This window comes from Triticum urartu, chromosome 6, assembly GCF_003073215.2.
Source record: "Triticum urartu cultivar G1812 chromosome 6, Tu2.1, whole genome shotgun sequence".
Classification (NCBI taxonomy): Eukaryota; Viridiplantae; Streptophyta; class Magnoliopsida; order Poales; family Poaceae; genus Triticum; species Triticum urartu.
The window spans coordinates 575531664-575547936 of record NC_053027.1 but is presented as its reverse complement, the minus strand read 5'-3'; the positions used below and the strand labels follow the sequence as shown (position 1 = coordinate 575547936).

General features: G+C 46.1%; 2 protein-coding genes across 2 annotated transcripts; both read left to right on the top strand.

Moving 5' to 3' along the window:
- Positions 1-962: 962 nt before the first annotated feature.
- LOC125515678 (alpha-1,3-mannosyl-glycoprotein 2-beta-N-acetylglucosaminyltransferase) lies at positions 963-6020 on the top strand. Its single transcript, XM_048681193.1, has 18 exons — positions 963-1155; positions 1329-1400; positions 1484-1559; positions 1866-1928; positions 2388-2422; positions 2490-2566; positions 3024-3069; positions 3157-3219; positions 3805-3871; positions 3955-4023; positions 4112-4181; positions 4282-4343; positions 4433-4523; positions 4620-4713; positions 4836-4898; positions 4993-5031; positions 5114-5284; positions 5433-6020. The coding sequence occupies exons 1-18, from the start codon at positions 1087-1089 to the stop codon at positions 5541-5543; spliced, it is 1338 nt and encodes a 445-aa protein (XP_048537150.1). The 5' UTR covers positions 963-1086; the 3' UTR covers positions 5544-6020.
- Positions 6021-6646: 626 nt separating this feature from the next.
- LOC125515677 (U-box domain-containing protein 24-like) lies at positions 6647-10825 on the top strand. Its single transcript, XM_048681192.1, has 4 exons — positions 6647-6957; positions 7802-8348; positions 8476-8785; positions 8943-10825. Exons 2-4 carry the CDS (start codon positions 7809-7811, stop codon positions 10568-10570), a joined length of 2478 nt encoding a protein of 825 aa, XP_048537149.1. The 5' UTR covers positions 6647-6957; positions 7802-7808; the 3' UTR covers positions 10571-10825.
- Positions 10826-16273: the final 5448 nt, after the last annotated feature.

Here is a 16273-nt window from a genome sequence, read left to right as displayed (position 1 = left end):
CACACATAGGAAAGTTGCCATGATCCAAAAAGTGAAATTGCCAAGTAATGAAAAATAAAATCACCATGATAGAAATAAAAAAAATCCCATGCTCTATATAAAAGAAGGTACCAATTAAGAAGTTTCCTAATAAATGTAAAAAAACATATGAAAGGTTCTTAATTGTGGTGTGATCATCTAAAAGATTGGGTATATCCATTCTTTAGTGTAAGTAGATCTAATAATGAATAAAAATTGGGTAATCCCTAATGAATTGAATTATTCATGTGCTCTGTACATGGCATGGCGTGTTCTTTGTGCACATGTAAAAACAAATTAGGTGCTTCAAATATTAATAGTAGTAACGGTATGCTAAATAATTGGCTTCCTTCTCCTTCTTTTATGATGGCATTGCCTAAATGCCGATCAAGATGTTTGGTTCCGTGTCACCTTGGTTCGGGCTCCATACTGGTGGACCTGGTTATGCAGCACGATAGTGCATTTCTTTGTCTTGCTTTGGACTCACGCCTTTACGATTTCTGGAGTGGCAACAATGAATTGTTTCCTTAGCAAGCTCCTCCTCGCACTCATGTGGCAGGCTCATGTCGTGGTGGTTTTGAATGTCGTCTTTCAGATAGGTGGAGCGGGGATTCAAGAGTTTTGGTGTGGCCAAGATGAAGACTTGCGTCGGGTCTTGTTGATTTTTTTGCTTTTGACGTGTTTGTTGCGAGTCTTTGTGTGAAAATAAATAAATAAAATGCTTCTATCTAAGTACTGGTTGGTAGGTTATGTAATTGTGATTAGATTGGTAGTGGTGGCATGGAATGGATGGTTGGGGTTTTGTTGGTGACTGCTTAGAGTTGGAGTAGTACTATTTATTATTACTAAGTAGAGTAGAGAAGAGAAGAGAAGGTTCTTCATGTGATGAGTGTGAAACTCTCATCCATCCTTATTGTATGTAAAAATCTCATCTTTCCTTCCTTAACTGAAAGAAAGAAAAGCAGAGCAGAGCAGAGCCTCCCAAGTCAGTCAGACGGACAGACAGGGCGCGACTGCTCTGCCTCAAGGAGTCGTCTTTCGTCCCCTGCTCCGCCGCCGCCACCGGCGATGGCGCGCAACCCCTGCGACATCCGGCTCCTCCTCGTCGCCGCCGCCTTCGCCTTCATCTACATCCAGGTAAGAATCCCCTCCCCCTCCCTCTGCTCCGCCGTGGAACCAGATCCATCCGGGCTCGCCGGTGGGGGATCTGAACCTGAACGGGGCCTCTGCTTCCTCTTCTCCACCTGCAAATCAGATTAATCCTATTTTCTTGATTGTGATTTCCCCTTGGCATGCGTCTTCTTGTTCAGGTGCGGCTCTTCTCCACCCAGTCGTCTTCTTCTAATTCCCAGGCGATGGACGCCGGACGCCTCGCGGAAGCAGTAAGGATTCTCTCTTTTCTTTTCTACCTACACTAGAGTTGAAGGCTCTCTAATTCATTCCAACAAGCTGCACTTTTTTGAAGGAGAAATGCGAGAGCCAGCTACACGCCATGATCGACCAGGTCAGCGCCCAGCAGGAGAAGATTGCCGCACTCGAAGGTACCTACCTACTTTTAGACCTTACTTAGCCATGATCCAGTCTGCTCTCACAAATCTGTTCTTCTTCCTCAAGGTTCAAATGCTCCAAACACATAATTAGTTACCTACTTCTCAACATAGAGATAGGCATTACAGGTGTCTGTCTGTCTGTCTGTCTTCCTTGCTCTATCAACACACACTAGTTCTCAACATAATTTTTGGGAAGAGCTCTTCTGTTCCATGCAACCACACGCGCCGATAACCTGACTCTAGCGCTTCTGCGGACAGTTCATGACATTAACCCCTGCCTGTCTGTTGATGCAACAGAGATGAAGGTACGCCAAGACGAGGAGCGCGTGCAGCTCAAGATTTTGATCCAAGATCTTGAAAGTAAGTATGTAATGTATGCAAGGAATCATTCATTACCCTCTGTTATTTTAGCCTTACTTGTGGATTTCATCTACAACGCTTCCTCTTCTTTTATTCATCATATATATATATTATAATGGTACAGGCATATTAGGTCCTAGACTACCACCTGTTTTATCCATCCAAACCATGTTGAACGTTGACGATACTCTGACGTTTCATCTTCGAATTGGCTGTGTTTTTTATAGCAGATTTCAAACTATTATTTTCCAAACTTCTAAGGGGAAAGTATTTTGACCTTGGCCATGTTTGTGGAAACAACTTTAGGAATATTGTTTAAATATATGGCATCGCAATAAATGGTATCGAGTTTAACAATTAGTGCAACACATTCAGTTTGGGCTGAATGCCAAAATGTTACTGAGACATGAGGAGCTTGAAGAATCTAACTCTACTTTTTAACATTTCTTTTGGATGCAGAAAGGAGTTTACAGACCTTAATAAACAAGGACGTGGTATGTATCTCATCTTGCTAACCTTTATTGCTCTACAGGAATGACCTGATCTCTTTCTGTACAACAGGTTCCTGTCGCCGCTGTCGTCATAATGGCTTGCAATCGACCAGACTATTTGCAGAGGACAGTTGAATCTATCCTCAAGTACGCTCTTTCTTCTCCATTCCTTCATTTCCCATAAGAAGAAAATTTCCGACGTCTTCTGTTTTGTTTAACTTCATAAGAGCCCACTCAAATTGATTACACCTGTGCAGTTATCTTAGAAATCAAGTTGCACAGTTGATCACGTTGCCAGTCAACTCTCGTACAGCATCTCCATTCCTTCATTTCCCAAAAGAAGAAACTTTCCGATGTCTGCTGTTTTTTTTTTTCTAATGGCACCAATAGCCCATTTAGTTGATGACACCTCTCACCTATATGTGAAAATAATAATCAAGTTGCACCCTTTATCACCTCACCAATCACACAACATCTCTTAAGGAAACTGTGACTGAATTACTCTCTAATCTGATTATGAAGCCTATTTGCTCCTTTTACATCCATGTAGCTTTAATTTGTACAACAGTCTTCCTGACCAAATGATGGACAACATCTTTTCCAGGTATCAGAAAGCAGTTGCTTCAAAGTTTCCACTATTTATATCACAGGTACTGGTAGTAGCAATTTCAGTTCTTGTTTTCAGTATCTTTAAGTGTGTGGGAAGGAAAATTTTACACTGCTCCTTCCAATCGCAGGATGGAACAAATGGAGAAGTAAAAAAGAAAGCTTTGAGTTACACGCAAATAACATTTATGCAGGTGAGTAAAGAAACACTTGCTTTATGCTTCTTAATTGTCTGATAGAATCGAACAACTCTGTTTCTCTTGTAATATTGTTAGCATAGCTGATACATGTTATGCATGACTGCTCATACCAAGTAGACATGTGAGTGCAAAAATTGAAATAAAACTTTGGCCTGCAAGAAGCTGTAGATGTACCGAGAGACGGTAGCAAATCTAGATGGAGGTAGGACCTGAAGCATTTGAGACACAGCAAAATGGCTTCGCCACAAGGGAGACATGTTCACTTGTGGCATCTTGATGTGCCGCTTTTTAAGAGGGCACTAGATTAGTTTGGTACTGGGAAAGTAGGTTATGTACGTGGATGCCAGTGATGTCAATGGTCCAAACGTGAATTGGTCTGCCCCTGGTACAACATCAATGAGAAATGTGCAATGAAGTCGTACGGGGTGGGGGGAGGTTTCTGAATTTGGATGATTGTATCTTTTCTGGTTTCAGTCTTCTCTACATAGCGTTTCCAGTACTTTTCTGAGAGTGCAGGCTACCAGCAAATGATTTATTTAGCTAGCACTCAGTGTTCTTTTTGCCTTTGATGTGTTGCAGCATGTGGATCTTGAGCCTGTGCGCACTGAAAGACCAGGAGAAAACGTTGCATATTACAAGATAGCTAGTAGGTGGTCCTCAATTGATGCGTGTTTTCTTAGGAGTTGATGATGTGATTGATTCTTGTCCTAATGATGTTTCTTAACCCAGACCACTATAAATGGGCCTTGGATGAGCTATTCGTTAAGCATGATTTCCGTCGAGTAATCATTCTGGAAGGTCTGATCTCTTTTTGATGGTTCTTTGACTGTCTTGTTCCTATATATTTCCGCACGCCATCTCATTTCCATGGTTTATTGATTAATAGATGACATGGAGATCGCCCCAGATTTCTTTGACTACTTTGAGGCTGCAGCGAAATTACTTGACACTGACAAGTATGTTACAACTGTACTCTGTTTTATACTTACATGGCAAGACAGTGAAATTATATCAAGTGTGTCTAACTACGTTACTGTGATTGTTGTGGTATTGAAGGTCGATAATGGCTGTTTCATCTTGGAATGACAACGGGCAAAAGCAATTTGTTTATGACCCAAGTTAGTTCTCTGTTCTGATAGGCCTCTGTTCAACTTTATTTCCGTATTAAAAGGGAGAGTTGCTCAATTTTCTAGATAACGCTTTGCAGAGGCTCTTTACCGTTCGGACTTCTTTCCTGGGCTTGGATGGATGCTAACAAAGTCAACATGGATGGAGCTGTCACCAAAGTGGCCCAAAGCATATCCTTACTGCTGCCTACTGATTCTTAGATCAGCAGATATGATGCTTTTTTTAACTACCTTGTATCATCTGTTTCTTCCTTGACAAGAGTTTACTTATTGGGATGACTGGGTGAGGCTAAAGGAGGTACACAAAGATCGGCAGTTTATTCGGCCAGAAGTATGCAGAACATACAACTTTGGCGAGCATGTATGTTGGCTACTCTACACCAATGCAAATTTATCACTGCATTTTTGCACACGTAACAATATTTGAGCCATTGGTCCTTGATTGCTGGCATTTAATCTTGCATTTTTATGCTTCCTTTCCAGGGATCAAGCATGGGGCAATTCTTCGATCAATACCTGAAACCTATCAAGTTAAATGATGCTCATGTATGCAAATCAATCTCCCCATATAATTCATTTTGTACAGATTTCATAAGCTGTTTGTTGCTGAAATTTACCTCTGCCCCTCTTGTGGCCACAGATTGACTGGAATTCTGAGGACCTGAGCTACCTGACGGAGGTAAGGATTATTAGTCTGTTCTTCAGAGAGAAAGTTGCTGTTTCCATAAGATGGTGCCTAATACTTGTGTTGGTGACATCAGGACAAGTTTTTGACCAAATTTGGAAAAGACGTGGCTAGCGCCACACCTGTGCATGGATCCGATGCTCTGTTGAAGGCCCACAATCTGGATGTGGACGTAAGGATTCAGTACGATAACCAGGGCGACTTCGAGCGTATAGCTCGTCAGTTTGGAATATTTGAAGAATGGAAGGTCCCTTGCTAACTCAATCTAAAAATTCGTAAATCTTGCAATTTAGCTGGATACATTTTTTTGGAAAACGCATACAACCTGACTAGTAGTTTTGCTGTAAAAAAAACACGATGGCTTATGTTCTGATTTTTCTGCCCTTATTTTCCAGGACGGTGTTCCACGGGCGGCTTACAAAGGCGTGGTGGTGTTCCGGTACAAGAGCAGCCCAAGACGGATATACCTGGTGGGCCCCGACTCTCTTCGCCAACTCGGTGTTTAGCTTAGCTTTGCCAAGGTGGGGGAAATCTGTCGACATGGGGAAGTTGACACCCTGATGTAGCAAAACATTGAATGGATGGGTGCAAATTCAATGCACAGTTGGCAAGGATATATTTTTCCTTTTATGATGGATGGATGGATGACGGGTGTTTGTTTCGCCCTCGAGTCGAGGTCTCGAGGGGTTTCGCCGTCCGTCGACAGTCGAGGGAGGGGATAGAGTAGAGTAAGAGAGTAAGGGAAGAAGAGCGCACGGTGTAGAGATGTATTCACAGAGATACATTATTTGGCTGGGATTCATTCATCCATGTGTGTGTGTGTGTAGTTAGTAAAAGGGTTTGTTTGTATTGAAGCAAGTGTGTGTGTGTGTGTAGTTAGTAAAAGGGTTTGTTTGTATTGAAGCAAGTTTTTGTGTGTGTGTGTGTGTGTCTGTGTTTACTACATGATGATCTAACAAGAATATATAGAATTGTTCCCTTTAGCTGACCTGGCATGACATGGCATTATGCTTGAGAAGAGAAGAAAATTGTTGCTTGTGTTTGAATATTGGTGATGCTGGTTTTGAAGTTTGAAGCTGTCTGTCCATGTGAAAAGAGTCCAGTCCTGTCTAGTCTAGTCAGCAATATCTCTCTCTCTGTGTGTGTGTGTGTGTGTGTGTAGTAGGGTAGTAGTTGGGTTGGAATGGATTGAATGGATCAAGAGAGAGGTAGGTGGGAATGGATCAAGTCAGTCAGTCCCATGCATCCATCCATCCATTTGATGATGTTTAATTCAGAAGAAAGAAGATAATGACACTGATTTGATTTATTGCCTGAGGAAGAGAGAGAGGAAAGAAAAAACAGAAAGTTGAACCTCCCTCCATTCCATTCCAGTCCATAGTATAAACGAACTCGCTCTTATATTAATTATATTATGGGATTGATTGATTGATTGATTGATTGGTTGGTTGATTGAGCCTTGAGTCGTCGTTGTTGTTGACCTCGGCACAGCTTTGCTTTGGGCTTCCATTTTCGTTTGCATCTGGTGTGGATTCAGTCAATCGGATACTACTAGTACACTACTAGTAACTTTGGCAGTCTGAATATGAAATAAAAAGAGCAACTTTCTTTCTTTTCATTTCATTTTCGAGCTGGCTTGTCGTCGGCAGGCATCTCAGCACAGCACAGCACAGCTGCTTCTTCTTTCTTCTTCCCCTGCCTGCCTGCCTGCGACTTTGATTGATTCAGCTGCCCTCCCCTCCCCTCCTCGTCGCCGCCGCCCTCCATTCCCCATTCCTTGTTCCTCCGCTGGCTGATTCCTCCTGCGCCGCCGACTCTCCTCTCCTCTCCTCTCCTCTTGCTGCCCGGCTGCGCCCCGCCAGGGCCAGGGCCGCCGCCGCCGCCGCCGCGCAGATCCACCTCATCTCTATCTATCAGGAGGTTTGCTCTTTACTTTATTATTACTTGATCCCCTCCCCTCCCCTCCATCTTCTCCCACCCCACGCTGCAATCGCAACCACCAAACCAATTAGTAAGAAAGATTACTGCTTCATCCCTGCCTTGGGGCCTTTGCTTGCTTGGGTTGCCCTCCCCATTGACTTTGATTTTGATTTCTAATAGAGTATTGGGTTGGGGACAAGTTTTGTAGGTTTGGACCTTCAATTCAATTCCATTCCATTTCTAGACAGGGTAGGGGGGCAGCAAGAATTGCTTCATCATTCATCTTTAACAGAGTATATACTATTGGGTTAAAAAAAACAAAACAAAAAAACAGATAACTCAACTTTACCAAAACGAATTCAGTTTCAGTGACCATTGCTATTGCTGCTGCTGCTGCTGCTGTATCTATGCCGATATTAAATCTTAGCCCCAATCTTAATTTATATGCTGCTGTATCTAAGTGCACTATTGATATTAAATCATGTTTATTTATGTTCCATCCATCAACAGCCCCAATCTTAATTTCAAATTCAACAAACTGCACTCCTATTGCTGCTGCTGTATCCATGCCTGTATTAATGAATCCTTACAGTCTATATACCCAGGATCTCGGCTTCAGAAAAATCTTAGTGAGTGCACTATTGCTATTGCTATTGCTGCTGTATACATGTCAGTATTAATTATTTCTTACAATATATATACCCAAGATATTGCCAAAACTATTAGTTCACTGCACCACTGCTATTTCTGCTGCTGTTGCTGTATCCACACCAGTATTAATTCATTCTTACCATATGTATCCCACAATTCGTTATCTGACTTGTGTGGCATCCACACTGCACAGCTGCAAGATGATGGCCCGGAACTCGGACGGCGAGCTGGAGGAGCAGTCCACCGAGGGGTACCAGGAGGCGGCGTTCGAGGCCTTCATGTGCCCGCTCACCAAGCAGGTGATGCAGGATCCTGTCACCATTGAGACCGGACAGACCTTCGAGCGTGAGGCCATCCTCAAGTGGTTTCGCGAGTGCCGCGACAATGGCCGCAGGCCCACCTGCCCGCTGACGCAGCGCGAGCTTCGCACCACCGACATCAATCCCAGCATCGCCCTCCGCAATGTCATCGACGAGTGGAGGGCCAGGAACGACGAGAAGGACCTCGAGAAGGCGTGCAACGCGCTCCACATGCACCCCGAGGACGACGAGGATGACACCCTGCGTGCCATGGCGTACATCTCGCAGATATGCCAGCGGAGCGGCGCCAAGAAGAACCTCGTGCGTGCCCAGGGCATCATATCCACGCTCGCCGACTTGCTCAAGAGCAGCAGCAGGAGGGTCCGGCTCAAGTCCCTGCAGGTCCTCCGCACCGTCGTCGAGGACAATGATCAGAACAAGGTTCTTCTTTTCTTTCCTGAAGTCCTGATGGATTTTCCACAGTTGGCCCAGTGTATATGCTAGCTATTCAAGTAAGTAAGTAACTATATGTATGTATGTATGTATGTATGTTTGGTTTCTTTTGCAGGAAGAGCTGGGGAAAGGCGACACGGTGCGCACCATCATAAAGTTCCTGTCGAACGAGCATATCCAGGAGAGGGAGCTTGCAGTTTCCCTGCTGTATGAGCTGTCAGAGTATGAGCCCGTGTGCGTAAGGATCGGTGCCATCTATGGGGCCATACTCCTGCTGGTTGGCATGGGGAGCAGCAAGTCGGAGAACATGATGGCCGTGGAGAAAGCAGAGAAGACACTCAAAAATCTGGAGAAGTATGACACCAACATCAAGCAAATGGCTGAAAATGGCAGGCTGCAGCCTCTCCTCACCAAACTGCTTCAAGGTTTGCATCATTATCTTCACTTTGCTTCACCATGTTCGTACTATTATAGTTTTGCTAATTCTGGTCTGGTCCTCTGTTTTGAACTGCAAAAGGTTTAGAATGTTTCCCAGAGGTTAATTTGTGGTCTTAATTTTCCAACTTCTGGTTTGAATTGCAGGCGGGCCTGAGGTGCAGGTTACCATGGTTGAGTACCTCGGCGAGCTCGCGTTGGCCAACGACGTCAAGGTGGTGGTGGCGGAGCAGGTTGGAACTCTTCTGGTGAGCATCATCAAGACCGGCGGCCTGCCGGCGAGGGAGGCTACGCTCAAGGCCATGAGGGAGATGTCATCCAACGAGCTGAGCGCCAAGATACTGCTGCAGGCCGGCATCCTGCCGCCGCTGGTCAAGGACCTCTTCTCCGTCGGCGCCAGCAGCCACTTCCCCATGAGGCTCAAGGAGGTCTCCGCCACCATCCTCGCCAACCTGGTCGCCTCCGGGGCCAGCTTCCGCTCCATCCCGCTGGACGACGCCGGCACGCAGACGCTCCTGTCCGAGGACGTGGTGCACAGCCTGCTCCATCTCATCAGCAACACCGGCCCTGCCGTGGAGTGCAAGCTGCTCAACGTCCTGGTCGGCCTCACCAGCTCACCGGACACAGCCCAAGACGTGGTGTCGGCCATCAAGAGCTCCGGCGCCACCATCAGCCTGATCCAGTTCCTGGAGGCAGCTCACCGGGAGATCCGCGTCGAGTCCCTCAAGCTCCTGCGCAACGTGTCGCCGTACATGGGCGCCGAGCTCGCGGATGCACTCGGCGGCCACCTCAGCAGCTTGCTCCGGGTGATATCCGACGCCGGTGGTGGCGGCGTGACAGAGGAGCAGGCGGCAGCCGTGGGCCTGCTGGGCGACCTCCCGGAGAGGGACTCGAAGCTGACGCGGCAGCTGTTCGAGCTGGGAGCGTTCGGCACGCTGAGCACGAAGCTGGCAGAGCTGCGGCGGGGCGCCATCCGCGGGAACCGGTACACGACGCCGCTGACGGAGGGCATGGTGAAGGTGATGTACAGGCTGACGTGCATGCTGCAGGAGGCGCCGGAGTACGTGGAGTTCGCGCGGGAGGCCGCCCTGGCGCCCTTGTTTGTGGAGCTGGTGCAGGTGAACGGGCAGGACGCGGTGCAGCTCTACTCGGCGATGGCGCTGGAGAAGCTGTCCTTGGAGACGAGGAACCTGACGGTCATCCCTGACCCCCCGCCGCCAGCGCCTTCCGGCAGCAGCTTCCTGTGCGCGTGCTTCGGGGCGCCATCGTCGACGGGTGCGGCTGCAGGTCGTCCGGTGGGGGTGTGCCGCGTGCACGGTGGGTTCTGCTCGCTGCGGGAGAGCTTCTGCCTGGCTGAAGGCGGGGCCGGCGGCAAGGCGGTGGAGCGGCTGGTGGCGTGCCTGGACCACCTGAACCCGGAGGTGGTGGAGGCGGCGCTGGCGGCACTGGCGACGCTGGTGGGGGACGGGGTGGAGGCTGCGGAGGGCGTGGGGGTGCTTGGGGATGCCGACGGGCTGCGGCCGGTGGTGGACATCCTGGTGGAGAACCGGACGGAGGCGCTGCGACGGCGGGCGGTGTGGGTGGTGGAGCGCATCCTGCGGGTGGAGGACATCGCGCAGGAGGTGGCGGCGGACCAGACAGTGGCGTCGGCGCTGGTGGAGGCGTACCGCAACGGCGACCCTCGCACCCGGCACACCGCCGAGCGCGCCCTCCGGCACCTGGACAGGATCCCCAACTTCTCCAGCGCGTTCCATGCCCAAGCACGCCGGCCATGAACATGACATCCATCATCTTGTTGGCGCCATCCTCTCTGTTTGAAATTCGAACCTTGCTTTTTTGTATGTAAAAAGTATATATGATGGATGTAAATGTGTATGTAGCTTGATTTTATTGGTTTGTTCATGTTTATTAATTAATATAATAGGGTAGGAGTATCAAGTATGGCAATCACAAGCACAATTGAAGACATGTGATGGTGATGATTTGTTAAGTTGCACCCTGATATATAATAAAGATGTATGTGCAGATGAGAAAATGTGTACATAGCATCTTGCTGTGGATTATTGCTTGCCTGCCTGCCTATAAACAAACTCTCTAGTTGCAGATTATTAGTTGATTATTGCATAGTTGCAGATTTCTGAGGCCAAGGTCAATTTGTGTGTGCATTTTCGTTGTAGCCGATGATTGCTACTATGCCATGGTAAAGGCAACGGGAGTGTCTACAATGAGATTGTAGTCACTCCGTTTGCCTTGTTAAGCAAAGCAAATGCTAGATGATTCTTGCATTAAACGGGTTTCATTGTTGTTATTTTTGCTCTCACATATTTCAAGAGGTGTCTTTTAGTATCTGATGTTATGCAGACATGGAATTTATGTGCATTGCTCATGGTACTAAGAGACCACCTTTTGAGTGTACGGCTGGGATTTGAGATAGCCATTAAGCCGATGATATAATGGAGCCACACAGACTACCATCTCTCTCTCAAGAGGATTTTTCTGATTCGGCGCACAGGCAAACTACTTTCGATGACTGATGAGACAATTAAAAGCAAGACACACAGACTACCATCTCTCTCTCTCAAGAGGATTTTTCTGATTCGCCGCACAGGCAAACTGGTCTACATGACTGATGAGACAATTAAAAGCAAGACACACAGACTATCATCTCTGTCTCTCTCAAGAGGATTTTTCTGATTCGGCGCACAGGCAAACTACTCTACATGACTGATGAGACAATTAAAAGCAAGACACACAGACTACCATCTCTCTCTCAAGAGGATTTTTCTGATTCGGCGCACAGGCAAACTATTCTACATGACTGATGAGACAATTAAAAGCAAGACACACAGACTACCATCTCTCTCTCTCTCAAGAGGATTTTTCTATTTCGGCGCACAGGCAAACTACTCTCAATGAATGATGAGATAATTAAAAGCAAGACACACAGACTACCATCTCTCTCTTAAGATGATTTTTCTGATTCGGCGCACAGGCAAACTACTCTACATGACTGATGAAACAATTAAAAGCAAGACACACAGACTACCATCTCTTTCTCTCTCTCAAGAGAATTTTTCTGATTCGGCGCACAGGCAAACTACTCTACATGACTGATGAGATAATTAAAAGCAAAACACATAAACTACCATCTCTCTCTTTCTCAAAAGGATTTTTCTGATTCGGCGCACAGGCAAACTATTCTACATGACTGATGAGACAATTAAAAGCAAGACACACAGACTACCATCTCTCACTCTTAAAAGGATTTTTCTGATTCGGCGCACAGGAAAACTACTCTACATGACTGATGAAACAATTAAAAGCAAGACACACAGACTACCATCTCTTTCTCTCTCTCAAGAGGATTTTTCTGATTCGGCGCACAGGCAAACTACTCTACATGACTGATGAGATAATTAAAAGCAAAACACATAGACTAGCATCTCTCTCTCAAAAGGATTTTTCTGATTCGGCGTACAGGCAAACTACTCTACATGACTGATGAGACAATGAAAAGCAAGACACACAGAATACCATCTCTCTTTTAAGAGAATTTTTCTGATCCGGCGCACAGGCAAACTACTCTACATGACTGATGAGACAATTAAAAGCAAGACACACAGACTACCATCTCTCTCTCTCTCGAGAATTTTTCTGATTCGGCGCACAGGCAAACTACTCTACATGACTGATGAGACAATTAAAAGCAAGACACACAGACTACCATCTCTCTCTCTGTCTCAAGAGGATTTTTCTTATTCGGCGCACAGGCAAACTACTCTACATTACTGATGAGACAATTAAAAGTAAGACACACATACTACCATCTCTCTCTCTCAAGAGGATTTTTCTGATTCGGCGCACAGGCAAACTACTCTACATGACTGATGAGACAATTAAAAGCAAGACACACAGACTACCATCTCACTCTCTCTCAAGAGAATTTTTCTGATTCGGCGCACAGGAAAACTACTCTACATGACTGATGAGACAATTAAAAGCAAGACACACAGACTACCATCTCTCTCTCTCAAGACGATTTTTCTGATTCGGCGCACAGGCAAATTACTCTACATGACTGATGAGACAATTAAAAGCAAGACACACAGACTACCATCTCTCTCTCTCTCAAGAGGATTTTTCTGATTCGGCGCACAGGCAAACTACTCTACATGACTGATGAGACAATTAAAAGCAAGACACACAGACTACCATCTCTCTCTCTCAAGAGGATTTTTCTGATTCGGCGCACAGGCAAACTACTCTACATGACTGATGAGACAATTAAAAGCAAGACACACAGACTACCATCTCTCTCTCTCTCAAGAGGATTTTTCTGATTCGGCGCACAGGCAAACTACTCTACATGACTGATGAGACAATTAAAAGCAAGACACACAGACTACCATCTCTCTCTCTCAAAGATTTTTCTGATTCGGCGCACAGGCAAACTACTCTACATGACTGATGAGACAATTAAAAGCAAGACACACAGACTACCATCTCTCTCTCTCAAGAGGATTTTTCTGATTCGGCGCACAGGCAAACTACTCTACATGACTGATGAGACAATTAAAAGCAAGACACACAGACTACCATCTCTCTCTCTCTCAAGAGGATTTTTCTGATTCGGCGCACAGGCAAACTACTCTACATGACTGATGAGACAATTAAAAGCAAGACACACAGACTACCATCTCTCTCTTCTCAAGAGGATTTTTCTGATTCGGCGCACAGGCAAACTACTCTACATGACTGATGAGACAATTAAAAGCAAGACACACATAGACTACCATCTCTCTCTCTCAAAGGATTTTTCTGATTCGGCGCACAGGCAAACTACTCTACATGACTGATGAGACAATTAAAAGCAAGACACACAGAACCACCATCTCTCTCTCTCAAGAGGAATTTTTCTGATTCGGCGCACAGGCAAACTACTCTACATGACTGATGAGACAATTAAAAGCAAGACACACAGACTACCATCTCTCTCTCTCAAGAGGATTTTTCTGATTCGGCGCACAGGCAAACTGTCTACATGACTGATGAGACAATTAAAAGCAAACACACAGACTATCATCTCTTCTCTCTCAAGGATTTTTCTGATTCGGCGCACAGGCAAACTATTCTACATGACTGATGAGACAATTAAAAGCAAGACACACAGACTACCATCTCTTTCTCTTAAGATGATTTTTCTGATTCGGCGCACAGGCAAACTAATCTACATGACTGATGAAACAATTAAAAGCAAGACACACAGACTACCATCTCTTTCTCTCTCTCAAGAGGATTTTTCTGATTCGGCGCACAGGCAAACTACTCTACATGACTGATGAGATAATTAAAAGCAAAACACATAGACTACCATCTCTCTCTCTCAAAAGGATTTTTCTGATTCGGCGCACAGGCAAACTACTCTACATGACTGATGAGACAATTAAAAGCAAGACACACAGACTACCATCTCTCTCTTCAAAAGGATTTTTCTGATTCGGCGCACAGGCAAACTACTCTACATGACTGATGAGACAATTAAAAGCAAGACACACAGACTACCATCTCTCTCTCTCAAGAGGATTTTTCTGATTCGGCGCACAGGCAAACTACTCTACATGACTGATGAGACAATTAAAAGCAAGACACACAGACTACCATCTCACTCTCTCTCAAGAGAATTTTTCTGATTCGGCGCACAGGAAAACTACTCTACATGACTGATGAGACAATTAAAAGCAAGACACACAGACTACCATCTCTCTCTCTCAAGACGATTTTTCTGATTCGGCGCACAGGCAAATTACTCTACATGACTGATGAGACAATTAAAAGCAAGACACACAGACTACCATCTCTCTCTCTCTCAAGAGGATTTTTCTGATTCGGCGCACAGGCAAACTACTCTACATGACTGATGAGACAATTAAAAGCAAGACACACAGACCACCATCTCTCTCTCTCAAGAGGATTTTTCTGATTCGGCGCACAGGCAAACTACTCTACATGACTGATGAGACAATTAAAAGCAAGACACACAGACTACCATCTCTCTCTCTCAAGGGGATTTTTCTGATTCGGCGCACAGGCAAACTACTCTACATGACTGATGAGACAATAAAAGCAAGACACACAGACTACCATCTCACTCTCTCTCAAGAGAATTTTTCTGATTCGGCGCACAGGAAAACTACTCTACATGATTGATGAGACAATTAAAAGCAAGACACACAGACACACAGACTTGATTAAGGAACACGCGTACCATATACAGCGTGTTATCTCCGCTGGTTTGCAGCAAGCATGGCAATGAGCTCATACAAAACAGAGGGGTAGGTCGTGGCTACATGCCCCCACCCTGTAGTCGCCATCGGTGTCTGCAAACGCAAGGGCATCTCTTGTGAGGAAGTCGTGGCAGCCCCAGCAAGGATGAGGCCTGGAGAGCTCTAGCGGTTGACTAATTCGACCAACATACATCAGAGACTGAAGCTGAACTTGGCCTCGACACCCTCCTCGACCTCTCATCTCCGTAGAGGCGGGAGAGGCTGAGGGAAATGAAGTCGGTTCTCTTCTCGCCGGCAGTTGGGGTAGTAGTCGATGTACCAATTATGGCCTCCTACCATGCATTGCATGAAAGGGTCAGTGCTCGTGCTCTCGCGCGCCGGTGGCCACCTCCTTTTTGCTACCCGAGTAGCCCTTGATCACGAGGAGCCAGACGTCTCGCAAGAGCACCCCTTGTCGCCGTCAAGGACCGATACACCGGCGAAGGACGACATGGCGGCGGACCTGCTGCGAGCTCACCGGAAAGGAAATCGACGACCTACTCGATCAGTCACCATTCATCACATTCCTAACTAGTTTCAGGGCTGAGGGGCCAAACCTTCCCGCTCAATCCCCCTTCCCGGTCACCCCGAAACACACGGAGTCGCTGCTCGCAACGGCGCCCGCACGATGCCGCCAACGCCGACGGAAGCAGAGGACCTACCTAGCTAGGGTTTGTTAGTACTTATTGGCCTTTCAGGCCCTCACAGCCCACGAGCTGCAAAGCCCGTCCCACACGGCCCTGTTTGGGCAAATCCTGATAAAAACATGCCAAAAAAGATTTGTGCTATATTATGTTTGAATTTTTTTATTCATGGGACAGGTTGCTAAATAGCATTTGAGTGGATTTTTTGCCGCAATAAATAAGATTATTTTTACTCCAGTCAAAAAGTTTCCACGCATGTATTTACAGGAACCCACAACTTATATTCACATTCCATTTTTTGGAAAATAAGCATACTTTCGACGAGGCCTACGTGGGCACTCTGGGGGAAAATAATTATACTTTCTACCTCAACTCGTGGGGCGTCGTTTTGTCTCCCGAGCTTCCCCATCCCGCTTTGACGCCTTACCCTCTTTTGGAGTGCCTCAACCTCCTCCTCCTCCTCGACGCTAGAGAGAGAGAGAGAGAGAGAGAGACCACGCCACCACCATTT

What these genes read in the sequence shown, in the direction of transcription:
- LOC125515677 (XM_048681192.1), top strand. Translation starts at nt 7,809, where the DNA reads ATGATGGCCCGGAACTCGGACGGCGAGCTGGAGGAGCAGTCCACCGAG. An exon ending in AGGACAATGATCAGAACAAG is followed by an intron (nt 8,349 to 8,475) that starts GTTCTTCTTTTC and finishes TTTCTTTTGCAG; the next exon opens with GAAGAGCTGGGGAAAGGCGA. An exon ending in CCTCACCAAACTGCTTCAAG is followed by an intron (nt 8,786 to 8,942) that starts GTTTGCATCATT and finishes TTTGAATTGCAG; the next exon opens with GCGGGCCTGAGGTGCAGGTT.
- LOC125515678 (XM_048681193.1), top strand. Translation starts at nt 1,087, where the DNA reads ATGGCGCGCAACCCCTGCGACATCCGGCTCCTCCTCGTCGCCGCCGCC. An exon ending in CCTTAATAAACAAGGACGTG is followed by an intron (nt 2,423 to 2,489) that starts GTATGTATCTCA and finishes TCTGTACAACAG; the next exon opens with GTTCCTGTCGCCGCTGTCGT. An exon ending in TGCATATTACAAGATAGCTA is followed by an intron (nt 3,872 to 3,954) that starts GTAGGTGGTCCT and finishes TTCTTAACCCAG; the next exon opens with ACCACTATAAATGGGCCTTG.